The sequence below is a fragment of the Paecilomyces variotii genome, assembly GCF_004022145.1.
Source record: "Paecilomyces variotii strain CBS 101075 chromosome Unknown C8Q69scaffold_7, whole genome shotgun sequence".
Taxonomy (NCBI): domain Eukaryota; kingdom Fungi; phylum Ascomycota; class Eurotiomycetes; order Eurotiales; family Thermoascaceae; genus Paecilomyces; species Paecilomyces variotii.
This window is the reverse complement of record NW_021167146.1, coordinates 436,821-462,062: the sequence shown is the minus strand read 5'-3', so window position 1 is coordinate 462,062 and position 25,242 is coordinate 436,821. Positions and strand designations below refer to the sequence as shown.

General features: G+C 48.5%; 12 protein-coding genes and 1 non-coding gene across 13 annotated transcripts; 4 read left to right on the top strand and 9 right to left on the bottom strand.

The window, feature by feature from the left end:
* Positions 1-548: 548 nt before the first annotated feature.
* C8Q69DRAFT_292662 (hypothetical protein) lies at positions 549-1,828 on the bottom strand. Its single transcript, XM_028627042.1, has 5 exons — positions 1,505-1,828; positions 1,244-1,343; positions 1,109-1,184; positions 861-1,059; positions 549-786 (listed from the first exon to the last, which is right to left on the bottom strand). The coding sequence occupies exons 1-4, from the start codon at positions 1,703-1,705 to the stop codon at positions 900-902; spliced, it is 537 nt and encodes a 178-aa protein (XP_028484087.1). The 5' UTR covers positions 1,706-1,828; the 3' UTR covers positions 549-786; positions 861-899.
* On the top strand, positions 1,576-4,546 carry C8Q69DRAFT_292633 (hypothetical protein). Its single transcript, XM_028627041.1, has 6 exons — positions 1,576-1,753; positions 1,806-1,867; positions 1,914-2,102; positions 2,163-2,300; positions 2,349-4,326; positions 4,390-4,546. Exons 2-5 carry the CDS (start codon positions 1,814-1,816, stop codon positions 4,167-4,169), a joined length of 2,202 nt encoding a protein of 733 aa, XP_028484086.1. The 5' UTR covers positions 1,576-1,753; positions 1,806-1,813; the 3' UTR covers positions 4,170-4,326; positions 4,390-4,546.
* C8Q69DRAFT_487157 (hypothetical protein) lies at positions 4,395-5,734 on the bottom strand (the record flags this gene model as incomplete). The annotated part of the gene is made up of 4 exons (XM_028631963.1): positions 4,395-4,529; positions 4,596-4,729; positions 4,791-5,523; positions 5,591-5,734. The coding sequence occupies 4 exons, from the start codon at positions 5,732-5,734 to the stop codon at positions 4,395-4,397; spliced, it is 1,146 nt and encodes a 381-aa protein (XP_028484085.1).
* A 1,813-nt stretch (positions 5,735-7,547) lies between these two features.
* On the bottom strand, positions 7,548-8,844 carry C8Q69DRAFT_292566 (hypothetical protein). Its single transcript, XM_028627038.1, has 2 exons — positions 8,720-8,844; positions 7,548-8,662 (listed from the first exon to the last, which is right to left on the bottom strand). Exon 2 carries the CDS (start codon positions 8,629-8,631, stop codon positions 7,645-7,647), a length of 987 nt encoding a protein of 328 aa, XP_028484084.1. The 5' UTR covers positions 8,632-8,662; positions 8,720-8,844; the 3' UTR covers positions 7,548-7,644.
* A 211-nt stretch (positions 8,845-9,055) lies between these two features.
* On the bottom strand, positions 9,056-11,338 carry C8Q69DRAFT_507813 (ferric reductase like transmembrane component-domain-containing protein; the record flags this gene model as incomplete). The annotated part of the gene is made up of 9 exons (XM_028632922.1): positions 9,056-9,180; positions 9,237-9,509; positions 9,560-10,149; positions 10,198-10,296; positions 10,349-10,450; positions 10,510-10,659; positions 10,712-10,832; positions 10,883-11,154; positions 11,229-11,338. The coding sequence occupies 9 exons, from the start codon at positions 11,336-11,338 to the stop codon at positions 9,056-9,058; spliced, it is 1,842 nt and encodes a 613-aa protein (XP_028484083.1).
* Positions 11,339-12,552: 1,214 nt separating this feature from the next.
* Positions 12,553-12,642, top strand: C8Q69DRAFT_t95. The gene has a single exon. It is a non-coding gene; the product is annotated as a tRNA-Phe (tRNA).
* A 340-nt stretch (positions 12,643-12,982) lies between these two features.
* On the top strand, positions 12,983-14,412 carry C8Q69DRAFT_507812 (hypothetical protein; the record flags this gene model as incomplete). The annotated part of the gene is made up of 2 exons (XM_028632921.1): positions 12,983-13,660; positions 13,714-14,412. 2 exons carry the CDS (start codon positions 12,983-12,985, stop codon positions 14,410-14,412), a joined length of 1,377 nt encoding a protein of 458 aa, XP_028484082.1.
* A 284-nt stretch (positions 14,413-14,696) lies between these two features.
* C8Q69DRAFT_507811 (hypothetical protein) lies at positions 14,697-15,534 on the bottom strand (the record flags this gene model as incomplete). Its single annotated transcript, XM_028632920.1, has 2 exons — positions 14,697-15,165; positions 15,251-15,534. The coding sequence occupies 2 exons, from the start codon at positions 15,532-15,534 to the stop codon at positions 14,697-14,699; spliced, it is 753 nt and encodes a 250-aa protein (XP_028484081.1).
* Positions 15,535-15,683: 149 nt separating this feature from the next.
* On the bottom strand, positions 15,684-17,441 carry C8Q69DRAFT_521800 (hypothetical protein). The gene is made up of 6 exons (XM_028633524.1): positions 17,187-17,441; positions 16,962-17,125; positions 16,611-16,901; positions 16,391-16,529; positions 16,278-16,297; positions 15,684-15,985 (listed from the first exon to the last, which is right to left on the bottom strand). Exons 1-6 carry the CDS (start codon positions 17,375-17,377, stop codon positions 15,909-15,911), a joined length of 882 nt encoding a protein of 293 aa, XP_028484080.1. The 5' UTR covers positions 17,378-17,441; the 3' UTR covers positions 15,684-15,908.
* A 344-nt stretch (positions 17,442-17,785) lies between these two features.
* Positions 17,786-19,050, bottom strand: C8Q69DRAFT_499204 (hypothetical protein). The gene is made up of 4 exons (XM_028632317.1): positions 18,739-19,050; positions 18,555-18,690; positions 18,226-18,484; positions 17,786-18,170 (listed from the first exon to the last, which is right to left on the bottom strand). Exons 1-4 carry the CDS (start codon positions 18,875-18,877, stop codon positions 17,925-17,927), a joined length of 780 nt encoding a protein of 259 aa, XP_028484079.1. The 5' UTR covers positions 18,878-19,050; the 3' UTR covers positions 17,786-17,924.
* Positions 19,051-19,356: 306 nt separating this feature from the next.
* Positions 19,357-21,601, top strand: C8Q69DRAFT_292067 (hypothetical protein). The gene is made up of 3 exons (XM_028627029.1): positions 19,357-19,613; positions 19,678-20,418; positions 20,508-21,601. Exons 1-3 carry the CDS (start codon positions 19,554-19,556, stop codon positions 21,387-21,389), a joined length of 1,683 nt encoding a protein of 560 aa, XP_028484078.1. The 5' UTR covers positions 19,357-19,553; the 3' UTR covers positions 21,390-21,601.
* On the bottom strand, positions 21,454-23,321 carry C8Q69DRAFT_292130 (Anp1-domain-containing protein). Its single transcript, XM_028627032.1, has 3 exons — positions 23,215-23,321; positions 21,850-23,083; positions 21,454-21,790 (listed from the first exon to the last, which is right to left on the bottom strand). Exons 2-3 carry the CDS (start codon positions 22,960-22,962, stop codon positions 21,770-21,772), a joined length of 1,134 nt encoding a protein of 377 aa, XP_028484077.1. The 5' UTR covers positions 22,963-23,083; positions 23,215-23,321; the 3' UTR covers positions 21,454-21,769.
* Positions 23,322-23,731: 410 nt separating this feature from the next.
* Positions 23,732-25,061, bottom strand: C8Q69DRAFT_507806 (carrier protein YMC2; the record flags this gene model as incomplete). Its single annotated transcript, XM_028632919.1, has 5 exons — positions 23,732-24,151; positions 24,218-24,491; positions 24,572-24,727; positions 24,803-24,812; positions 24,899-25,061. 5 exons carry the CDS (start codon positions 25,059-25,061, stop codon positions 23,732-23,734), a joined length of 1,023 nt encoding a protein of 340 aa, XP_028484076.1.
* Between the last annotated feature and the right edge of the window lie 181 nt (positions 25,062-25,242).

Sequence of the window (25,242 nt, the reverse complement as noted above, 5' to 3'; positions counted from 1 at the left end):
GAGAGTCACAAATGCAATGGTTTCCATGGAACTGCTATCTGCTTGCATGATTCGATTGCCGTCTTGCGTGACGAGGTGGAAGGACTTTGGTCAGGATAATGTCTATTAGCCTGTCTCCTTGGTCTAATCGAAATAAATGAATATTGAAGACATACCAATGCAATAATATTCTGTATCCGTTTTTCAAGACTCTTCAGGCGCAAACTAATTGATTGGAACTGCGTTTCAGCGTGTGTCAGCATACCCTGTGCCCTTTCAGCTACAAGGCGATCTGAGTCGGGGACCATCTCGAGGAAACGTTCATGGTGCCGGGACAGACTCTTCAAAGTCAACAGCATAGCTTCAGCGCCCTCTTGGAGAAACAATGTATGCTTGGAAACATTATGCAGGCCGGTGAATGATTCCCTGTTCCTTGCCATAGCCAGGGTATTCTGGGAACGTCAGCCCAATGCCGGCAAATTAAGTTGGGGGGTTGAAAATACAAATTCAATCTGTCGAAAAACATCCATGACATCCCAAACCGTGTTTTCCATCTGCAGAGACAGCTCTTCCAAGATGATTGCAAAGAGACTGTACGGGTCAGGGGTGACGCTGCTTGATATTGATGAGGGCGGAATCTGTTGAAGACGTTCTTTGAGGGAGACCGGTGCCTCAAAACAGATAAGCGTTACTTCTGGATCGTGGTTTGAGTCTACTGCCCATCGCAGAAAATATCCAGAGCGTATCCATGTCGAGTCTCCGTGCTGTAGTTGCGGTGCTCCTGGTCTGGGATCGGATATCCACGCCCTATCGTGGGAATCACGCGTTATGGTAATGTTCTTACACAGATAGTGGAACCAGGCACCTTGGGGGAGATATACCGTTAATCTTAATATCCATCTCAAAAACATCTCAACCGCTTACGTACAATTATAGTTATTTATGTTGTTCAAAGCTCCAAATGAGTGTGTTACCGACCGCAGTCTTCCTGCAAGGAATGCAGACGGTACATTGTAGTGATCAAAGAGCCTGAGAAAGCCTCCTGCAGAAACACTGTTTGGGAGGTCCAATGGTGAATAACTATTGTTATATTAGCCGAAATCAATATCTATGAAGCAGAGGAACCAACATGATCCGTAGTAAAGGTACAGGCAAGTTAGCTAGTTCGGACACGGCAACCTTTCGCCAGATGGGTTGACAGTCACCTACATGACTGGTGAGCTGTAATCAATAGCAGTGCATGTTCAAATGATCCTTGATTTACCATCGGACGTCCGGACCCAATCAAGGACCTCTATCGTCAAAACATGGGAAGAAAACGAAGAGTAGCTAGAAGCTCCACGTTTGAAAGCGTCCAAAAGCGACTGGTCTTGGAAAATAGACATGGTAAGTGCTCGATTCTGTTGCATTTACTCCGTACTGCAACTTGAGAAATAAATGACCAGGGGGGCGCAGCCTCGCAGCCTCGCAACCCTGGCCGTCTCAGTTGCCTCAGTTGCCTTCTTACCAAGGAGGCCAGCCTCACGGCGCTAAGTAAAGGACGGTTGGCATACTTATAACGTGCTGTTGACAGGTCACTTTCAAAAGCGCTTTGGCCATTTTTTGGTCTCTTGGCTGTTACAATAAATTCTTTGCACCTGAGGACTTTGAAAGAGCAAACTAATCCACTCTCCTGGCGCGTCACGATCAAGCCATGCAGACCGATCTTGAACTCGGACGACTCCATCGACGTCGGTATGTCCACGAACCAGATACGAACGGCACATTTTCCTCAGTAAGGCTCTCTCTAGCAATTTGTATGGCTTTACGGAATTTGATCATTGAAGTATTCAACATGCAGGGCCGGGATATTGCTACCGATCAACAAATAACCGATGACCTCGCAAAGGTGGGTTTACTCCTACCATTTCTGGCGTCATACTGACTTTGGAAAGTGCCCAACTTACTTTGAAATATATCTGAAACCAAGTTCATACTCGGTGAATGGCTATGGTATATGCCCACCAGGAAGAAAGTACCAGTCTGCGGAAATATTTCGCCATAAAGATAGCTTAGGGCGTGTGTGGACTGGTCCTGAAGATGACCGATACCTGAGCGCCACGGACGGGCGACTCGCAAGTCTGGTAGTCCAAGCGTCCGAGGAAATACGGGATGGCCCCGCTAATTCAACCTGGCCTCGGAAGGCAATGGAACCGTGTACCCCAACCATTCTTCAGATTGTCTACGGGCTTCTGGGGCCTCAGCTCCAGAATGATCCAGATGCGTCATGGTTTGCCGTGTGCTTGTGGTGGTTGCCATCCTGTTTAACCATTGCTGCTCTGGTAAGGTGGCCTCCAGGCCATGTGCATGATATGTCTGACATTATCTAGCTCTTTATTCCAGCTGATCTCGGTGGTGAGAGGAGAAATAATGGTCGTTACGAGCAGTTCAAGTATCACTACTGGGGTTATCCAAAGGTTCCAGCCAATCTCCATGAGATCCCAACATCGAGGGACAGTATTTTATCGTTCCGTCATCAAAAGGAGAATGGCTTCTCAGAACGACTTCTGCGCCCGAGAAGACTGTGCTTGCTTCAAGATGAGGAAGGGATTCAGATTATTGACAATGTCAGCGAATGGGAGGCAGTACATGGAAGCATTGAGTATTTGTTCGTCTGCTATACCACTGAGCAGTTCAGTCATGACGAGAGTGAAGAAGACATGGATGAACTGCATCGCATTGCCGAGGCTGCAGCCCGAATGGCTGGAGTTGCTGCTTACTGGATTGCATGTAGCTGTATGCCAGGAGATCAGGACCACTCCGAAGATGTCTACCGGATCAGTGATGTCGTCCGGGGCGCCCATTCAATGGCGGTAATTATCGGACCTCCTCGCGGTTCCAACCCAAGCCCAAGGGAAATGCTCCGTCAATTGGGAAGCAGGATGTGGACCTTCCCAGAGGTCCTTCTGAGTCCATCGAGCCGGCCTATTTCGATATACATGCGTGGTTGTGACCCAGGGTCCTACCGCACTCTGTCCAAGCGGGACTTCGCCATTGAGGCCTGGGGAGACGCTGGTGTCTCAAACCAGCTTATCGATCACTATGAAGGCTCAATCATACTCAGCCCTCTGGAGCTAGTTTCCATCGCATTGCAATGCTTTCCGAACCGTCATACCGCGGACCACTACCAAGGAGACCTTTCATACGCCTTGATGGGTTTGTTGCGACGCCGCCCACAGGTCACCAAAGATGATTCGGCTTTTGAAGCTTTTTGTCGACTATCCTTAGCCAATGACAGCGACCAGCTGATTGAGCGGCTGATATGCATACTCCCTCGAAACATCAAAACACCCTGGCATGAAATCGACGACTTTTGGGACAGTAACCTTTGGGACATCGAGCCTCATTGCCAAGTTGTGGGTCTCGGGGGCGGCGATACTGTGATCCTCAGTGGTGCCTTTGGTGCTCCTATCCGTTGGAAATCGTTCGTTCCAGTCAACCTTTTGATGCGGGACACAATAACACGTGCGGTGACCAGAGTTGTTTTGCGCAGTAGTCCTGTTTGGCTCTTGCCAGGCGTCATTTTGCTAGCAATCAGTCAGTCCAAAGGAGGCGCTTTGACTCCGGTCACAGCGATGGGGTGGATATTCGTAGGTCTGTACATTTTAGTTATATTGGCTTCCCCATATTTCATCTACTCTCTTTATGTTGGTAAGACATGGGCTGCGCAACCATGGCTGTTCGGGTTCGAAGGTTATATGGACATCGGTGAAATTGAGACACTGATCTTCGGCATCAATCTTGGCCGATTGAAGTGGAGTCCATTCTCCAGTGATCTCTCATTGCATGAAGACCAGGACGGTGAATGCGTCGGACAAGATCCCACTCAAAGTGAACGCATTGCAGAGTTCGTGTCCCAGGCCCGAGATTCCCAGTATGGGGATCTCAAAGTCTTCACCTTAGTCGACACCAATACTTTAACCGTCACCCTATTCCGGGCTGTCCGTCCACCGGTGGCCATGCTGCTTTGTGGCAGCGAGGGTGGCATGCAGCGGGCGCTGCTTTGTTCCTACGATTGGAAATCTCAAACCCTCTATCGCGAAAGTGTCCTGCGGGTGGACACGCTCGTCTTGGAACATATGTCCCGCGTGGGTCGATTCCGGCTTGGGTTAGAAAGGCCTGTAGCGGAGACGGTGAGGGCAAGTGGTTAGCAGTACTATACACTCGAGTCAATTATGATCCTGAAATATAGCTTCCGGCAAACATCTAATTATCCTTTACTTGCACGGACCCAATGTGTTTTAAGAAAATGCCATTGCTATTGACTTAAAAGATAAATCAAAGCTGAAAAACAAAAGAAAAGAAATGGTGAGAGGTCCTGCTAGAGTAACATTATCCCGAGATCTTTGTTTCCCTGACCAGCTTCCATAGAAAGTTTATGCTTGGGCACTTGTCTGTTCCGGCACATAAGGAGTCTCATAAGGCCGTTCGGCCTGTGGTGTGATACGAGCCAAGTGACGGCGCTCACCAGTCTTCCAGTCAAGAATGGCCGAGTGTGCAGTGATGCGGTTCTGAATGAACTGTTAGCCTTTGACAAGAACGTTGAGAAAATATTTGCAGCAGTAACTTGGACTTACATCCCAAACGACAACTGTTTTAGGGGCCCATCGGACACGAACTTGGTAATCAATGCCACGTCCAACATGGTTCAAGAGGAAGCCTAGCAGTGAGTCACTTTCCTCTTTCTTCAGGCCGACAATGCTTCGGGTGACTACGCATTTATTAGCAACCATAATCATACTATGAAGATCCTCATAGCCGGGTATTCTTACAGCCACCGTTTACAAAGAGAGCTTTCTCCCCGGTGACGGGATGCGTTCGAACCAACGGGTGCTCGTTCTTCACAGGTTCTCGCCGGACAACGCCGCCGCGCTTCTTGCTAAATTCTGCCTGTTCAAACCCCGAGTGAACTGCCTTGAGGCCGTGTAGCCTTTCCTTAATCGCTGGCGATAGGCGGTTGTATGCCTCAACCTGATCGACGAAGGCGGTATCACCACCCACTTCCGGAGTATCAAGGATATACAAGAAGGTCGTGCCAGGGGGTTGCTGCTCATACGTGACATCGGAATGCCATCCAACACTGCTGTTTCGGTCCGCGAAGAAGGCATCGATTTCGCTCTTGTCGCCGTAACGGTGTACCAGGTGAATCTCAGGGTACCCTTCTGGGGCACCGCTAGTCGGGTGGATGTGATGACGGCCAAAGTAACCTCCAAAGTCCAGTGCCTCTTGGATTGGCAGGTCGGCCAGATCCTGGTCACGGAAGACAACAACCTTTCGTTGAGCAACGAGTAGGGCGAGTTGGTCCTTGCCAGCCTTAGAGAGCTTGCTCAGCTGAACACCTGTGACTTCGGAGCCGATAGTCGGGGCTAGCTTCTGAATCTTGGACCCTTCAGGCAAGAGGTCTTTGAAGGAAGGATCGGCGTCTTTGCCATGATCAACATGGACAAACGGTTCCAAAGGAGGGTATTTCTCGCCGTGGTCCCAAACAGGGAGGTAGTTAGGGTACTGAGAGGATTAGCTGGATGTATTTCGGAGACTGAGTGTTTCAATGGATTTTTCAATGGACTCTTACACTTGCTGTTGTCTGGCCCCCTTCTTCCTCAATGACTCTCCTGACCTTGGGCTTCTTGTCAGTAGTTTCCGGTGCGGTCTTTACTGGCACCGTAAGTGGTGCCGTCTCCGTATTTTCAGGAAGGTCCGCAACAGAAGGTGCCATTCTTGTTTTGTGAAGATGGGAATTTAGATGTCAATTTTGGTTTGGAGATGAGAAGTGCCACTGGAAGTCTCCAGAGAGATACACCACCCTCTATATAGCACTGCTCTACCATACACCTGATTGAGCATCTCACCTAATTATGCCACAGTATGGCGTCTAGAATGCCAAGTATATATTGTGCCGTTATAACCGGCGGAGAATAAAAGATGAGCATGCAGTCGTATATCGCGATCATACAAGCAACCCCGCAATCTAGGTTACGTGCGTACGTCGCCCCATCGGCAAACTAGATAAAAATTAACTGGAGGCCAGTGAATATAGAGATACAGACTATAATCACTATCAGTTTCTACAGGCGATGCGGACATTCAAATGGTTATGGAATTATGTTGGGTCTTTTGTCTACACTGTCCGTGTCTACGTACGAGGCGAAACCCCTCCTGCTCGAAGCGCGATTACCGTTACGAATGACACCTTTCCAAGTTTTTAATACAATTGGCCGATATGTAGACTGAACATGTGTGGTGAATATCCAATATCACTGAGACTTTCGCAGTCTATTTCATGACGTGCTCGGATCCAGGATAGCGTCATGCCACTACTTGTCACCAGCTGGATTCGACTGATATACGGTGTCCTTATCAATAAAAGTATTGATTATTTGCTGATTGTAGAATCGGAAGCATAATTGAAGGTGGCAATATTTGCTAATGCAACTGAATGCCATAATTATAGGTGGGAATAAGAGTCACGTACATGCTTGACCTCTAAGCTCTGATGTATGCTATCTTCAACTTACAGTATTAACTATGTACATGTTCGAAATGGCATCCGATTTGTCGAACAGGATAGGTAGCATATTCTATCTCATGCAGCCTGATATTGATTACGCCGCTGTATAAGTAGATATCCTCGAAATTATTAATATAGAATAATAATTGTAATATAGGACCTTAGAACGAACCGAAAATAAATCTATAGCTCCCAGCTCAACTGTTATATGATGGTCCGAGCACGGTTAATGAAGATTTGCACCCTACTACTGAGGAGTATCTGACAGGTCTTATACTGCCGTAGGTTGCCGCAGGGTCTTAGATTTAGTTTTTACTCTAGATTTAAAGGTAGGATCGTGATATTCTTTTCATTGAGCATTGTCCTTGCATTTAGAATCTGCTTTCAGGTTCCCGTAGGACCTTGCGGGTGGGAAAATGTCTAAAAATGTAATAAAGTGTAGTAAAGCGGACTGTGCTTACCGCTTATAAGGGCTCTGTTACTATAAGTCTCGCGATACTTAAGTATGCTTTATCTATCTGTTAGTGCCGGTAGCTTAAATAACTCTGGTAGTACTAATGATATAAGAATTGGCTTATACTTAGAGTAAAAGCTGCGTTATCTTTTTTTTTTTTTGACATTTATTTCTCAAGATAATTAATAGTATAATTGAGCGTCTAGCAGAGCATATCGCGTCGCCGCGACTAAGTCTCTTGCTGCTAAGCCGAGGAGACGAGCTAAAGTCATAGAGTAATTATTGGAAATAGGTTAGACTTTAGGCGGGGGGGGGGGTTAAGTTTTATACTTTCGTAGTGTAACTATACTATTTTTACATATAGACTTTGATGTCGACCAAAAAGAAGCACTCCTAGGTGGTCTACCTGGATCTTTCACGGACTTCTCAGCAAACGGGGCAATCTATATGTCCTTCCTACTCTATATTTGAATTACTTATCTTCAAGTAGTGCGTGAAACGATCCCTCGTATTAGAATTATTTGGCTACGCATGAAAGGAGGACCCGTTTTGCAATCGTAGCTTATTACTTATTCAGAGCCAAATAGCTCTTTTCTTCTCCGATATTCATACCCTCATAAGCCTCATCCTTCGTTATATCCTCCAACCCAAAAACAACCCCCAACTACAAACTCTTCTCAATCGTCCCCAATTCCGCCATGACCTCCCTAACAACCTTCTTCGCCGCCTCTGGTGCCTCCTCATACGGCGTTCTCGGCTTCAACTTCTCCGCTGCATCCTCAATCCCAGCCTCCTTCGCCGAAAACACCGCCACCGCATACTTCGTCGACGCAATCCCACTCTTACACGGGCTTTCTGCCAGTGCCGCTTTACGATGAAGGTCTAGCGCCTCTGCCGTCTTGCCCTGTTTATATAAGGAGTAGATATGCGAGATGGTTTTGGGAAACACGTTCGCGAATGCGGCGATGCAGCCTGCTGAGCCGATAGATAGTCCTCCAAGGAGGAAATCGGACTGGCCGCCAAAAATGGAGAATTGTTCGGGAGGGAATGTTGCTGAGAGACGGGTGATTTTGCCCACGGAGGCGCAGGTGAGCTTTACGCCGACGACGTTGGAGATTCCTGAGGGGTTGGTGGATGCGGAATCGCGGACGATGGCGGTGATTGTGTCGGAATCGATATCTACTCCGTTCGTCACGCCGGGGAAGTTGTAGATTACTACAGGGAGCTCAGCTTTGGCGGCGATGTCGGCGAAGAAGCGCTTGATGACCGGAACGGTGGTGGCTTTGCCGAAGTATGCGGGTGGGAGGACAAGGAGGTAATCGGCGCCGGCTTCCTTTGCGTCTGCTGCCAGTTCGAGAGTCTGCTTGGTCGAGTGCGCGCCTACGCCGGCCATGATGGGGTAGTTAGGGCCGACGGCCTCGCGCGCTGTCGCGATCAGCTGGCGACGCTCTTCGCGGGTCAAGAGGAAGGCTTCAGCATTGGTGCCCAGAATGACCAGGCCGGTCAGGCCGGAACGAGAGAGGTATGCATAGTATTGTTTTTGAGATACCAGGTCGAGAGAATCGGTGCTGTGGTCGAAGAAAGTCACTGCGGGGCACCAGACGCCCGCGGGCGGAACGTGGGGTTGCGGGGATCGCGAGATGGAGCCCATGGTGGTGAGCGATAGTAAGCGACAATGAGAACTGGAAGAGATAGGTATCAATCAAAGGACATCTGCAAGGAGGGAATTAATATTATACAAGCTGCATGACTACCAAAAGATCCCCGCAGTGAATGCGTTAGGGAATGCAATCCGAGATGGCGTTATGCTGTCGGAGATGCACCGAACAAACCGATCTTATCAGTTGTATCGGGAATTCAGATGGATATCCGAGTTCTTGTCTAGCCTGAATAGCCTGATGGTTTATCCGAGTATGATCACGATCACTGTTCGTGAGCTTTATTATCATTCCTGTTTAGATTGACGCATTTAATTGTCTGAGCTAAGGGTATATCATTATGCAAGAACTTTTATTATCCATCACCATCTGCAGATTTGTCAGTCACTCGAACAATCGTCAGTCACTTTAGGGGACTCACGAGAAATTCTCAGTGTGCAGCCAGACCCGGCTGGCTGTATTTGGTCGGTCAGCAATGATGGCGACCTGTGCCTGTGCCGCCGCGTTTCTAACATCGAGCAACATGGATGCTGGGCCGCAGGCTGGAAAATAGTTAGACTCAATGTATTTGTACGGCGTGCGTGGCATAGATGCTTACCGGCAATAGCGAGCGGACGCGTATCCTCTGTAGTAGCGGCCCGGATCAGTGCAGGAAGATCTGGCCGCTTGCCGGTCAACTGCACCGAGAGAAGATCGTCTGTCTGTGGCAAGCTTTCATCGCTGACGTTTATTGACTTTGTTGACTCCGCAGCGTCTCCTTGGGCTTGCGGGTTTAGGGCAGTCTGAGTGACATGGACGGAGATACGCAAGGAACCGGGAAAGGGCTCGGACAGAATAGTTGAGACTGCTTCCCGGAACCAGCCAATGGATTCTGGATGTGTGGTCAACAGCTGATCGTAAACTGACATAACACTTACTTACCCTGCGATTTCACGGCCCATAAAATCTGCACGTCGAGTGATTTCAGTGACTCCGCTGATCCTGCCTCTTTGGTCAAGAGCTGCTGGCGAGCAGCTTTGCGTACCAGACTCCCCAGGAGCGGTAGGATAGTGCTTCCACCAGATCCGCCAGCAATGAAGTAAAAACGCTCAAATGTGTCAAAGGCCGTTGAATCGATCCCTCCATACGGACCGTCCAGAAGCACGGGAATGGTCTGTCCCCCTCTCTCTTTCGCAAATGCTTGCATCCGTCGGGTGATGCCTCCGTGGGGCTTCACATAGAAGACAAGTTGGTTGATTCCGGTGCCAATCTTACCCTCGTACGGAAGAGAGCTGATCGAGAAAGGATGGGTGGCGAGAGAATGCTGAAACCCCAAAGAATTACCGACGAAGCGCACGAACATATGCTGGCCCGGTCGCCAGGAGATGTGAGTCAAGATACTCATCTTGACTGTCCCATCGGCCTGAATCTCGAGTGCAGCTCGATGTTGGAACCCATTCAGCACGTACGCCTTGATCGCTCCTCCACAGAGTGATAGGCCGTATACGATAACCAATGCGATAAAGTAGTCCCTACGAGATGTCAGTCCAGCCTTTGTCATACGAGTGAGAAGTGCATACCAGGAGGTCAGGCGGAAGTCGCAATGGATAAACAGGAAAACAATAAACAGAGCTGCGGCCACATAGTGGAACGCCTTGAAGGTCTCATAGAACCGGTTCCTATACTTGGTCAGGCCAGAAGTCCTGGGTTAAATTGTGAAGCCTGACATACCTGATAGGCCCAATCGACATGCAAGTCAGCCAGGCTTGGGGGATAATCGCCGCCACGCCAGTCCAGTAGAAGACCTGTGTCTTCCATTGGTGAACCATGTCACTGTCAAGGTCAGATCATTGACACCCTGACACCCCATTATGTGTAGTAGCAGCACTCACCCCTTGTGTATATGGTACACAATGAATGGAAAAGTATGTATCAGAGAGAGGGTAAACATCAGCCAGGCAGTCCACCGATGGAAGACCTGCAATCGTTCGTGGGAGATGCCCGTCACAATGGTGATGAAGTTCCACTTTGCAGCCAGGAATCTATCGCCAAGTTAGCTGCACGCTGCGTCGACAGAGTCGGGATGAGGCATACACAGTAAACGGCAACAATGCCAGCGCCATGAAGCCGGAGCGAGTTGCGATCGGAGGCGAGCTGCCATAGTTTACTGTCGCGGTATTCGGCCAGTAGTATGGCTTTGGGCCCAGTGTGAGGACTGTCAATCGTCAGTATTCGAGGCTTCCACTGAATCGCAATATAACGCACTTCCAAAATAGACCCACGCCGCACAGCCGATCAATATGACGCCTAAGGTTGGCGAGTACCATCCCAGCGACTTGATCGCGAACGAACGATACGAGAAAAACCGAAAGATGGCCAGAGGCCTGCTCAGAAACCTGCTGGAAACGATACTCTTCCCCGACTTTATCCCGCGCGATTGATGAGCCAAGCGAGCGAGATGTGCGGCTGCAAAGAGCGCTATCAGGACGACGATGAAGTATACAGTGCCATGTCCGAAATAGTAATCATCTTTATACCTGTTGCCATCGTTAAGACCTCTCGTACATAGTATGGAGAGATGCTTCCAATGCAAATCTGATTGCCCACATACCAATACACCCATTTTCTTCCCCTATACGCGCACTGTTCAGGCGTGAGCTTACACATGTCCATCCGGGACGAGTGCAGCATGACCGGCTGGTCCAGGCCGGGCAACCCCATGGTGGCGGTTGAATGTCACGATATCTGATATCTTGATAACTGCTGTTGTCTTCCGATGGTCTCCTTGACTACGTCTTCCACAGATCGCAGGTTTTCGGCAACAGCAAAGAGGCGCAAAAGATCAGGAGCACACCATCAGGAAAAGCGCGACCTAGAGGTATAACAACTCATGAGAGAACACAGTCCTGACCAAAAATCCGAGCATAAGAACTCATTCTGCCTCTCGAGATCTATTTTAGTGTCTCAGTCTAGTCTCCCATGTGGGAAGATGGCCGCACGCGGCCTCCCCACGCCATGCTCACGACCATAGCCAGGCTGCCCATTGCGAATCCCGCGAGTCCTGCTAATTGGCACCACGAGACTTCATTCCTGTCTGAAGGTGCTCGCTCGGCGAATTAAAGGCCATATAATGCCCGATGAGACAGATCGCTGGATGGAGCCTTCATCGGCTGCCGCGCGCGGTCGTCTTAATCTGCGCTGGTTTGCGCGCATTATGAGCGGGTTTTCTCGATCCCAGAGATGCCATTGGCCCGGAGATCCGTCGACGAACTCATCAGTAAGATTTGCTTCTTGTTGATGATAATCCGTTGTTATAGGCTAATTTGACCGTGGAATTATTGCGAGATCTCTAGTCAGAGCGTCGCTTCGGCACTGTCATCATTGCAACATGCCTCGTTGGAGAGGTTATCGAGATGAAAACGTGGATCTGCATGCCAGACAGACGGGATCGTCCCGCCTAGGAGAATTCAGAGCCAGTCGCTTGGCAGAGCTGGACAGGAACGAGAATGTGCCTGTCAATCCAGCATTATAGTTGATGTAGGGTCCTCTGCATCGATGGCCGCTCGCGGATGGAATAGTGGTCTGTACAACAATGGAGAACCTAACAATGGATAGGTTCCTCGTGGGGAAGACGTTGAGGTTGCACGTCATCCGCAAACGGCAGCTTCAAGCTTTCGGCTGGTCTAAGTACCAGGTTAGCAAAGAAGTAAACGTAGAAAATACGATGGATTCCTTGGATTAGACCTTTGTGGAACGAGTGTCACCGTAATTGCACTGAAATGAGTGGAATATATAGAGGCTAGATAACTGTGGATGTAAAATCTGCCAGTATGCATGTGAGCAGATGGAAATAAGACGACGGAGCAAGGGAATATTAGGGATTATTGAAAAGGCCTATTGATAAATCTATCCTGTGAGACAACTACCAATCAGATGGGGCGGTGGCGTAGTTGGGAGCGCGTCAGACTGAAGTTCACTTCAGCCAGTCAATCTGAAGGTCACCGGTTCGATCCCGGTTCACCCCATTCCGATTTCTTTTTTGTCCTGGATCCGTCCAGGGCAATTATTTTTTTCTTTGTTCTTTTCTCTTTTTTTCTATTTGCTGGTCTCCAATATCGCAGTAGCCCGTTCAATCTACATTATCTCTGCTTGGATTCGACATTATTGCTGGATTGGCTAGTTTTTGTCAGAAGATTCTCAGTCGTTTCTTCCATGTTACAGAGGACACGTGCATTATATATAACCAACATCAGACGACCCTCTCTATTCCGATGGAATGACCACAAAGAACAGTAGACCTAGCGGTTCTACCTTCGATAGCATCGAGGATCGGTTCGAATACTCAATCTTTCGACACTCGGAACAATGGGTCGTGATGAGTACAAGCAGACCCTGGAATGGATTGACTTTTCGGAAAGAAATGCAGCAAAATCGCGTGTTCGCGCACATGTGGTCAGCGAACGACGTCGTCGTTTATCCTGGGAAGAGGGAAGGATGATGAGGGCCTTGAGAGAGAGGTCAAGAACCGGAAAGCCACCTGTTCATGGTGACTTGCCTCATTCGAAACCTGCAGCCTTACAGCCCCTTCCTGCTCAGTTATCCATGTCGCACCAGGAATGGCTTTCGTCTGGGTTTCTAGGTGTCTTGATCAAGTACGATGTGACTGGACAAGGTCTCGAGGCATATGCCACCTACCTACCAGATATTGTCCGTCTAGTAGGCACCAACAGTGCTCTCGATGATGCCGTGGCAGTCTTCAGCACGTGTTACGCAGGAAGACCAGATTCAATAGAAACGATACGTGCTTATGGAAGAGCTTTACGTAGCCTTCGGGAATGCCTTTCAATACCTCAGCAGGCTTCGTCAACAGACACACTGTGCGCGGCGATGCTGCTCGGTTTATACGGATCTCTCTTTCCTCGCAGCAGATTAGGAGTTTTGAGCCACCACGAAGGAGTATCGAAAATCATCGAGTACAGAGGACCAGGGCGACATAGGACTGGGTTTGAGCAGCAACTGGTAATTTCCCACTGGGCGGCGAATGTGAGTCTGACCTCGCAGAACAAACAGAATCCTGTTTTAACAGAATTCCGCAGATTATGTCTTCCTTATTCCGAGGTCAAGGGTGCTATCTGGAAAGTGAAAAATGGAGGGAGATATTTTGTCCTACCTCTATCCGACACATCAATCAATTCGACCTGTTCTTATGCCAGATTTTCGAAGGCATGACAACTCTACCGGGAACATTGCGTGATTTTCGTGCTCTGAAGAGAGCGAATGGTCATTCTAAATTGCCAGGTCATCTAAAATCACGACTTGACAGCTACCATGTCATTTTGAACCGGATTGGATGCGTAGTCGAGGACCTACTTTCTCAAGGGATCACTGCGACCACCGTCCCATCCGTCAGATTCCCTAGCATAGTCGATGAGAGTTTCAGCTTTCGAGATCGATCCACTGCTATGCTTTACGTCTTACACTGGACTTTTTCGCTTGTGGTACAGGGTTTGATATACACATGCAGCCCATATCCAACGACACCGCAAACGAGTGCTCAGATATATGTTCGACGGATATACATGTCCTATGACTACGCGCGTTCTTTTCCTCCATACTTTTCGTCGTACATGTTGCTTCCGCTTGTCGCAGCTGTCGCCTTTGATGAGAATGACTCGAAGGCATGGGTGATGACGGCTATTAATGATCTCTACAGTGAGAACTTTCAAGCATCTTCCGATGACTTTCCACTCAATGCACATCTGCTGGACAGTTTAATTAGCTGCTTGAGAGTGTGAATGAGTCCAGTGACTCGAATAAGCTCGATAGATTCAAATCGAGCTATGCGCATATTCTATTGCAGTGCTCTGGATTTCCAGCTGCATGGTGCGCTGTGATGATGACTGCAACGTGAAAGTATTGCCGTAGCAGCAATGTCCCCCACTGAGAGCTTCGAGCCGTTGGGTACAAAGCCACTATCCACTGTCTAACCAACAAACCATTACTCAACAAATTGACACGAGAAAACAGACCGCGATATAATCCCTGATCATACCATCAAGAATTATAAACGCTCACATCTTTAACTTTTCTCCACTCGAGGAGACGCATAACCAGCCACCAAATACAGCGCCACTATAACCCACTCTTCCAACGCTTCCATAAATACACGAGCCCAAATATCACCTGCCATCGGACTGAAAATACTGTCCTGATCATCATAATTAAACTCCACAAAAACCGAATACAGAACCCTCACAACCAGAAACGGCAAACTCCCAACAACAGCAGACATGAGTTTCCTATCTTCGCACCTAATGCGTGATTTCCTAGCTAAAAATGCCGCCGAGACGAAACATAGGAACACTGCCGTCACGAGAAATAGCACAGCGCCCGCCTTGAGAAGCGCGAGCCCGGTCTTTCGAGTACTAGCTTGGAGGGAGCTGATCTTCGACCCTCTCGCGGAGAGTAACACGATAGCCAGCGCGGGGAAGATGTACATTATGCGAAATACTCGAAGCGAAACGAATTCCGGGGTCATGCGCATATTTCTAGAACCATAAATCCGTCAGAAATAACATACTAGCAAAGAGCAGACTTCTTCGTACTAGTAACAACAGCGAGAGGTACACATACATCCGACGAAGAATACCCATCGTAGCCAGCGTCAATGGCGACAAACCCACCCCTGCTATCGTAGCCGCCGTAATAGTCAGCTCCAGGTTCGGTGTCGATTGGCTTTCAGCCACAATCTGCAGGATGTTTCCAACTATTCGCAGCACAGAGAGCACGATCAGATAATGCCATCCTGCAGCGTAGCTGAAGCCTTGTTTTCTCGTAACGAGAATACTTGCAATCAAGGCGGGACTATAGTAGATAAGTTGCACAATGGCTAGCTTCCCATTATTGTCGAGATGCATTTTAGACGGGTGAAGGATAGAGATAATTTCAGATGTAAAGTCCGTTCTAGCAAGGAAGATTCTGATATTTTGGGATTCTGAAGATAACGACAATAAAAACCACTCGGAGTCTACTTTTTCTATTCATGTCTCGCTGAAATTAAAACCTCCTATTTTAACATAAATAGCGCAAACCAGTCCTGGAATATCCCCTGAAGCCCACCAGGCGTATAAGATTATGGTAATCCATTCTATACTCCCCTGAGAGGAAGTACATACAGTAAGTAGTCAATACGCTAAAGATAGCTTAAACATGACACTAGTCCTGAATAGTAAAATGCAATGACATCATACCAGCGGAGGACATTTTTATTTGCCGATCAAATCGAATACTGTTAAGTGACGGGTTTCGTTTTCGGGAGATTATGGGCAGAGGGCTGTTCACTGGAGGCTTCAGGTCTTCGCGCCAATCCTACCAAGAAGTTAGCACTAGAAGTCAACAAATGTTAAATGATACCAGGGACAGACCTTAATTACATACTATCTTAAGTAAGCCCCGCAGGTTTTAACTAGGTCGTTAATTGCGCTGTATAAAGCTTCCATCCATTCAGTTTCTCCTGATAGTCTCTTGATAAGTTCTATAGATTTTCTTTATAGCTTTTCAGATACCTGGCGGAGATTATCGTCATCATTGTTTAGCGCGCAGAAGATCCTGCTATCTGTGTAATGTTTGATATCCTTGGGTACCTCCGCCCTGCACGTACCATACGTATCAAATTTCAATCTAGCTCAAATATCAATAATATAACGCTTGAAAAGAAGACTAGCGAATGTAAGGAAAGAGTGAACAACTCATACGGGTTCATAACCCATGCACCTTACCGCTTCAGTAGCCCAAGCGCGCAAATTATCCACGCGCAAGTGCCATATATCACTGGCCTTCGTTCCTGGCAGAAGGTGAGCTGGACCAGAGAGTTGAGCGCGGGTTATAGGGATTGTTTGTATGTCTGGATTTTCTGGAATTGGGAAGATCAGCTATTGTTTTTTTATCAGTCTGATTCTTGAATATTCACTAGATAGCTAGATTAATCACTTACCCCATTTTGCTTTAGGTGAGGGACATTTTCTGAGTCTCTCTCCTAGACCTCGAATATTCCTTTGATACGTTGGATTGTGGTGTCGGAAATCTTTCCAATTCAATATAATCACAATCTGGACTTCTGGCTGTCCCCCGACAAGCCAAAGACGCATATCGGAACGAAGACGTGGTAAGGATTCAGACCAGCCGCTCTCGATTACAAAACTCGGAAGCGGGTCTGAATCATATCGCAGCATTAGGTCTGGTTCCTTGCGCGAACCAGCGTATCTCCCCTGAAAAGCACTAAGGGCTATACATCCAACGTTAGTTATACCATGGAGAAGAGAAGCGTATAAGATTAAAGGCTTACTTGTCCCCACTCGTGTCTTGAGGATTTTCCCCTCGGCGTAGCTCAGGAACCCCGTAGCCATCATATCAATGCGCTCATCCTCAATCCAGTCCTGGTGAGTGTCGTGTACTTCTGTTGGCATGATAAGGATGTGCAGGACTTGAGTATAAGAATTATAGCTGAATCTAATGAGTATTGTCAGTTAGACAGATCACAAATTTCTTGCGCTTCTGGGGGTATTATTACCTTGGTCTATGTCTTTCAATGTCTGGGTCTTGTGAGAGCGAGTCTACCAGTAGACTTCCATCTTCTACTGGGATATTGTCAAACCTCAGTTCCATACATTCGGTTGCTGATTGTATATCTCTTTTAATTCTATAAAAGAAACCCTGGCTGAGGTCGCCTGACTCTGGGAGGGACTCTCTGTCAACAGCCATATTGAGAGGATATTCTGGATAAATATATTTGTTAGACCCGGGGAGTCTAACAAGGAGATTTCCTTTTTGGTCGACTGGTATGGGGTTCCTACAATCTTCAGCTGCAGCAAGGTTTTGGACCGAGTATTTATGCTAGTGGGGTAGGTAAAGTTAATGGATTATTCCGTAGACTTCTATAGCAGGCAGCCGCAGTGATGTATGGCGGAAGCCCCGTGAATGATATACCAGGTCAGTGGTAGAGTGATTATCTATGTACCCATTTAGGCGGTTTCGAATACCCAAACTGGAGAAGAAAAAAAGAATCAAAGTCGATGTGCTGAGATGTACTCGACAATTCTGCTGTACTGACCGCCTTCTTAAGTTTACCAGGTATACATCATTACCATAAAGATTAGGTAGTTTAAACAACACGTTAGTCCCCAATAAGGGCACTGCAATTGAAATTTAATCGAGGACTACCTATATATACCTACCCAGGTAGGTACTTAGGTACTCTAAAACAACGGTGAAGAAAGCCATGTATTTCTCCACATGACCAAATACAGACCTATGCAGTCAGCACAACATGAGCATCGCCATCCCTCAATTTATCCTTTCCGACAGGCGGAATCGAAATCCCAACACCGATATAAATACCAACTACCACATATTCCATCAGTAATCCCATGCACACAAAAGCAGCAATGGATCCCGTCAGGTTATTCCATTTTTGGCTTGTTGAAAATACAGACAGCAAAGCATACGCGACTCGCACAATCAGGAACGGCATCGCGGATGCGCTTCCTTTAACGATCTATCAATCATGTTAGTAAGAGGTTCGGTTGTGACTGATTTGGAGGGCGACTTACTGTCATGCTAGCTCTCGAAATGCCTCTTCTCTGTCTCCAGATATAAGCCTGAAGCATGATCAGAGCAGCCAGGATGGCGACCAGGAGGATATTTCCGGCCTTGACTAGTCCATCTCCGTGGCGAACGGAGCTTGGAGACTTGTAGTTTCCGACCAGGACGCTCCCAGCGATGAGAAGGGCAATGGCGACACCAAAAATGATTCGTACGAAGATGGCGAGACGGTGGACTAGGTGTTTTTGCTCAAAGTCCAAACTGAATCTGTGGCGGAATCAGACAATTTCATCTTAGGAATGAATAATAGATGGCTCCGATGCTCTTGGATACTTACGCGACTCTCAACAGGCCAAGGGTAGCAAGGATAAGCGGCACAACGCCCACTGAAAGTAGGATGATGGTCGCAATGGTGAGGCCAACGGTTGGATTATTCTCAAAAACGATCATGACTATTCCGCTAGCAAATCGAACTAAGAACTGTATCAGTTTGATTCTCCCAGTTTCGAATCATCTCATACCTGACGAGAAGGCAGTCAAGAGATACCACCCCAGTCGCGGCCTGCCATGGCGACGAAAGAGAAGGTAGGCTGCTAATATTACAGCTGGGATGTAGAATATGATTAAAGCAATTCCGACTTTAGAGCGATCCTGCAACATGGTGGCCAGATGGGAAGCGAGAATATTGAACTCGGAAAATGGCTACTTCTAGAGACTCGCAAAGATGCTGGACATCATCTATATACCTAACTTATACGTGAAACGACATGCACGCCATCGTGGGTCTCGGGGCAAGTCAAATCTCAGCCTCGTTCAATTCTCGAGAATTGCTTCTCTTTACAGTAAGCCTTAGAAAATCCCTCTAGATCCTCCGACCTGTTCTGAAAAACTTCGATGGGATCTATAACTATCTCAGACTGCTGAGATAGCGCATACCATTTAAGGTTGTGGTTCCCAAAGATGATTGGATCACTAAAAGAGACGATGTGGCTGGCGCGCCCCGCATATTCGCAAGTTGCATCCTAATAGGGGAATTAGTGGGGGATATTCACATCGAAGCCAATAAAAGCTCACGATCTCATCAGGGGAAAATACGAGGCCAATTTCGCCTTGCGCTGCTCGATCATGGTCTGGATGCCAAACCGCGGAGGAGACATGGGGTAGTGCATGATAGAGCCTCAGGGGAGTTTTCAGTTCTTTATCTAACAGTGGCTTGTCGCAAGATGGATCTCTTTCGGGCGTACTCTGAGAAATGAATCACATTTGCCCTGGTTGATCACCACTGAACGTGCAGCAAGTACGTTGACTAAGTAGTCGAGGGTCACATATCTAGACGATGGTTGGCGTTGCGGGAAAGTCGAAAGCCTGCAATACATGCAGGAAAAGGAAGGTGGCGGTATGTATCCTCCAATTTTGATGAAAGAAGTGCCTTTTCTTGCAGTTTGGCTAATGCTTCCCAGTGCGACTTGCAACGGCCTCAATGTTCGCAATGCATCAAGTCAAACCGCGTCTGTACGGGGTATCAGCGCAAACGCATTTTCATCTTCCATCAAGGAACTCAAGAGACACACTATGAGACCTCAATAAATGGTCCTGGGGCATCAACTACTCCCGTTTCTCGCTCGACAACGAGCCCATATCAAGAATCAAACATCACCTTCTTCTCGACTCATACCCGTGGGAGAAGATCCTCTCCGCGAACAAGAAACCAAATATCTACTCTCGAATCAAACCGAAGCTTACTCCACGTCACCTACCGCAAGCAACTCTTCAACGCTTATCTACGCAGCCACATACCGCCCTCACAACTCCAATCACTCGGAACGCCATGGCTAGCACTCATCCCCGAGCTGGCTTCTCCCACCGAGGCACTGGAAACATCAACCTTGGCTCTGGCAACATCCAAACTAGGTAGATTGAACAACGATCCTATCCTCACCAGAGAAAGTCTACGACTCTACACCTCCGCGCTGCGCCAGCTGCAGAAAGCCCTCTGGGACCCAGGACTGATGTATCGAGACGAAACCCTAGCTGCGTGTATGGCACTGGCGATGTATGAGATGATGGAATGTCCCTCGGGGGATAAAAGCGGGTATATGAGCCATTGTAACGGCTTAGGAACACTAGTGAGGTTAAGAGGACCAGAGGCGCACATTGGGGGGTTAGGACATCATGTTTTTCTAGCCTTTAGAGTCCATGCTGTGAGTTCACTTCACTTTCCTATTTCGCCAAAGCATCTTCCCTCCAGGTATCATATAGAATTCTTCTATCCTGCTGACACCAACCACAGACCCTACAAGACATGCACCACCACTCGCCCTCATACATCTCTTCCTCCACATGGACCAGCATCCCATGGATAAACATCCCCAAGACTGAATTCGACCAATTCTTCGACCTCTTCGTTCGTGGCCCTGCGACATTCCAAGCCGTCGACCGTCTGGACGGCGCAGAACCACTAGAAAAACTCCGCATTGCACTCAGCATCGTCCACTCATGCTGGGAGTTGGATGCGGATCTAGCTACGTTTTATGAACAGTTTGAGAAATCGTCGTTGGGTCCGTTGTATTGGCCGGAATTCGCAAAACCCCGTATCTACAGGAAGGGTCAACGTGATACTGATAATGATTATGCCGATGACGACGACGATGATGATGATGCTTGGAATAATATATCACTATTCCCAATATCCCTCCACTTCCCGAATCTCGGAACCGCTCGAACAATCATTTTATACTGGGCTACGCTCACCATGCTCTGGTCTGGTCTGTATCAGCTATACGGACTCATTTACGCCCTTAAAGAAACCATCATCGATCCCAATTCCAACAACGAACACGAACGTGAAGACCACAACACTAATACTCCTCCTACATCTGCTGCTAACTCTAACACCAACGATACTGACACTAACAATCTAACATTCCTAATAACCCACCTCCCACCCCTCGATCACAGAAGAGACTTCGCATCCATGGCCCGCAACGTATGTCAATCCGTCGAATACTGCATGCAAGAAGAGATGCTGGGTCTAGGACCGATAATCCTTCCTGCGCCGCTGGGGATTGTGATTGATACGATGAAGGGGTATGAGAGTTTTGCGAGGGAGGTGAGATGGGCGAGGAAGGTGATGAGGAGGATTTCAGAGGGGGGGTTGAGGATTTTGGAATAATTTTTCTCTTTTGGGGGGTTTTCGTTTACGAATGTTTAGAATTGATTGGAGCTGGCTCCATGTATGTTGGAGGGTGGTTTTATTTCCTGTTTTTCTTCTTCTAGATCCTGTGAAACCATAAATGGACCCCCGGCATGATACATCACTACTGGAACAATCAAAACTACACGTATCCGATCCGGATAAGATACGACAAAAGAAAGGAAAGTCTAATACCAACACATTTCACTCATGAAGTGGAAAGATGAAGCGAATATGACCCAGATGGGCAAAAGGAATAGCGCACAGCGCGCATAAAGCTTGAAGTATATAAACAAAATTGGAACGCCTCCGTGGTGCTTATAAGAAAACAGAAAATATTTCTAGAGTTTTACTTCGCTTCACTCGTTATAATGATATACCTGGTTCGGTGTCAGTTAGTTACCTAGTTCAGAAATCGAAAAGGGCCAGGGAGACATACGAAGTAGTTGGGCAACCCGAAACACTCGTAGCCGAGTCTTCGAGCCATCTTGGCAAAACCCTCCGTCTCAACCATATGATAAAAAGGGAACGGAGGGAACATGGCGCCATCTCGGTGCACTTCCGCCTTTACCAACAGCGCTGTTCCACCCACACCGTCCAGCGGAATGACCTTGTTCTGCTTGCGTTCGTCACTCGTGTCCGCTAAGTAGGCCATCAATGTTCGATAAGTCGGCATCTCCGCATAGCCCTCCAGCAGGATTTCATCGGGCCCCATCTTTTCCGCGAGTTGCTGGGCAGTATCGCTATCGCGCCACGAGTTGTAGTCGTAGGGGCGAACATCCATTTTCTTCTTCTCGTCGTTGTAATATCGCTGGAAGCAGTTGGGAACAATCACCGCCTTGTTGTGTGAGGCCATATCCTGGATCAGAGTCGGGGGCGTCTCGACGATATCCGCATCAAGCCAGAGCACCCAGGACGTACTCGGTCCCAGCGTCGTGAAAAGAAGACTGTTGCGCGCACGACTCATCGACTCGCGACGGATCTTCTGGTTCTCCATCTTGTGTCGTTCCTTCTCATCCTGCGAGGCGATGGGAGGGTCAAAGTCCTGTCGGAGGATCGACACGCTGGCGAAACGGTCATCAATCGGGCCGGACTGTGTGGCCGCAATGGCAGCCTGCAATGCGCTGGTAGCGGCATTGCCCTCCTTCGTCTTGGGGATGATGAACCCCAACGAGATCAGTTCATGCGGATACGACAGGCGCACGAGATTATCCCAGTATTCCTGATAAAACCGGGCCAGAGGCGTCAAGATGAGCACACGCTCCCCGTTCGCTAGGGGATCCGCCGTCGACGTCAGATTGTTCATATGGTAGTGTACGACTGGCGGGGGCGCCCGCTGTCCATTGCTTCGATATTCCTGATTCTTCAGGAACGGCTTTGTGGGTGGTGAGAGAGGGTGGTCGGCCGCATCGTCTTGTCGCGATTTTGTCGACGTCGCAGTCGAGGAGGATGATGACGGCGACAGGAGGAAGAACAGGAACCCGAACGAGAGCACGGCGGCCAGGACGAGGGTGACGGGACTTGTCCGCCGTATGGAGCGTGTGACGGCCATGGTGGCCGGTCAGGATCCCTTCGAGGGAAGCGTAGATGTCAAGGAGTGAGAGGTTCGCAGAAAGATGTTTTTCAATCACAGCTTCTCTGGCCCGTTCCGCGGCGGGCGAGATGACGATTACCTGGCACGTTCAGACGTCGACTCTGGCCCGAACATAGCGTGATCAAAACACCGGAAAAGGAAGAAAATAGAGTCGCAGACGGGGATGCTCCAAGACCAGCAATGGGAGAAAGAAAGGAATGGAATATTTACTCTTCTCGATCACAGACAAGCCCGTTCTCAGACCCACGCGCCGGAGGTGAAGTTCCAGGCTGTCCGAATGCGGATGGGAGATCGCCCGCCGCCACAGACGCCACAGTCGATGAGATCGGATAGTTTGACTGCTAATTATACAGTCGGGTCTTTTATGGCAGCTGCTGTTTGATATGTGTATTATATGCTCCTGTCTTTCCTGCACGGCGTTCCTGCAGAAACTGTTGACTTGTCTCTGCAATAAATAATCACTGTACATTCCCATAGAAACAGATGTTATCCATGGAGAATGTTTCTGAAACATAAGCGCGGGTCCAGTTTCTTGGTTACGAGACATGCGACAGGAGAACAGAACACGGAGGACTATAGACCATATCTTGACTTCTATAAGCACAAGGCTTCAGTTTCATTTCTATTCTGCAGGACCTGAAAGAAGGTCGAGATATCCACATCATATCGCTAATATACAGTCTACATCTATTAACATGAATAAAATAAAATAACAACGACTATGCTATCACGGCAGCCATCGCATCACACCCTCAAAAGCCACAAGGGCCATCGCGTTCGCCGGGAACGCTCTGAGGAAACACGGCACGAATCCTCGCCAGTATCCTCTCCATCCCCTCTCCTGTGCCACTGCCACTGCGGCGTCTTTCCAATGACGGAATCGCCTCTGTCCGTCGTTCAACGCGCCGCCTAGCGGATCCGTCATGATACGCTGCTTGACCACGTCGGACGGGTAGGCCACGACCCAGAAGATCTGCGCCGATATACCGCCAGCCCAGAAGTTGATGACGGGAGCGGATAGGTTTGTCTTCTCATTCATGAGCCGGGTGAGGATGTCGTAGGAACCCCACCAGAAGAAGAAGAAAGAGCGGAAGAACATCGTTGCGCAGAGACCGCGATAGAGACCGCTAATACCGTGTGTGCGGAGCTGCAAAATAGGTCAGTCGACAGTCGACGCATCTCTCACTCGGATGAGCTGTTTCGGGGGACATACGATCTTCCGACAGCAATCAATTGGCCCACTGTAGAGTCTTTTGCTCTTATCTGCTGCATATTGGATCTGTAACCGAGCCTTTACGTGTTCCACAGGCGCAGCGACAAAGCTGACAGTAGCCCCGGACATTATACCCGCTATGCCCTGTCCGAAAGTAGGCAATGTAGTCAGATCCTGCTGGCTTTTACTGAATGGTGTCATCGCGCGTATTTTTGGATTCGAGAAGACGTTCTCGAGGAGCAATCGTCGGTAGAGCGTGAGAGAACCGAGCATACTAAGTTATAGCAGTCAGCCTCAGCTGGACAGATCAAGCTTCCCACAAAGATCGCGCGTCTCAGACACGAGCTCACTCACACAGAGTCCATGACCATCCATCCGACCAGCGGTGGTGTCGCGCCCTTATATAACCCAGCTACACCCTCTTTCCGTAGCGTCTGCATGAGACAGTCCACCGGTCCTCTGAAGTGCGCATCTTTCGTCGTCTGTAACCGGACTTTGATCGTATCGAACCTGTCAACGCGATTAGAAGTTGCTTGCCTCGCTTTCGTCCAAGAACAAGAAGCATATCCAGGAGGGAGAACATACGGATGGCCCACTAGTAATATCCAAGAAACGTTAGCGATACAGTTCCAAAGCGACAAAGCAATTGAAACCATGAGAAAGAAACGAAAGAACACTCACCACTCAACTTGGTAATTCCCGAAAACACACCCGCCACGAACCCTTTATAATCGCGCTTGGAGCTCTGCGTCTCTGGCGCAGCATTTCCACTACCACTCTCATGAATCAATGGCTGCTCCGTCGCGCCCGTCGAAGGACTGACGGTCGCCTTGGTGGAACTCATGGGAACCGTACAGCAGACGATATATCTGCGATCGCACCCAGTCTGTCTAACCTTTGGCCTGAGCAGGTATCTTTTCGACGTCTATTCGAATTGATCTCGATCCCTGCGCAACCGAGACCACCGCCAACTCCCCACAGGACTCCTGCGCTGGTTCGAGGGCGAAAAGTGATCCGATATCGCG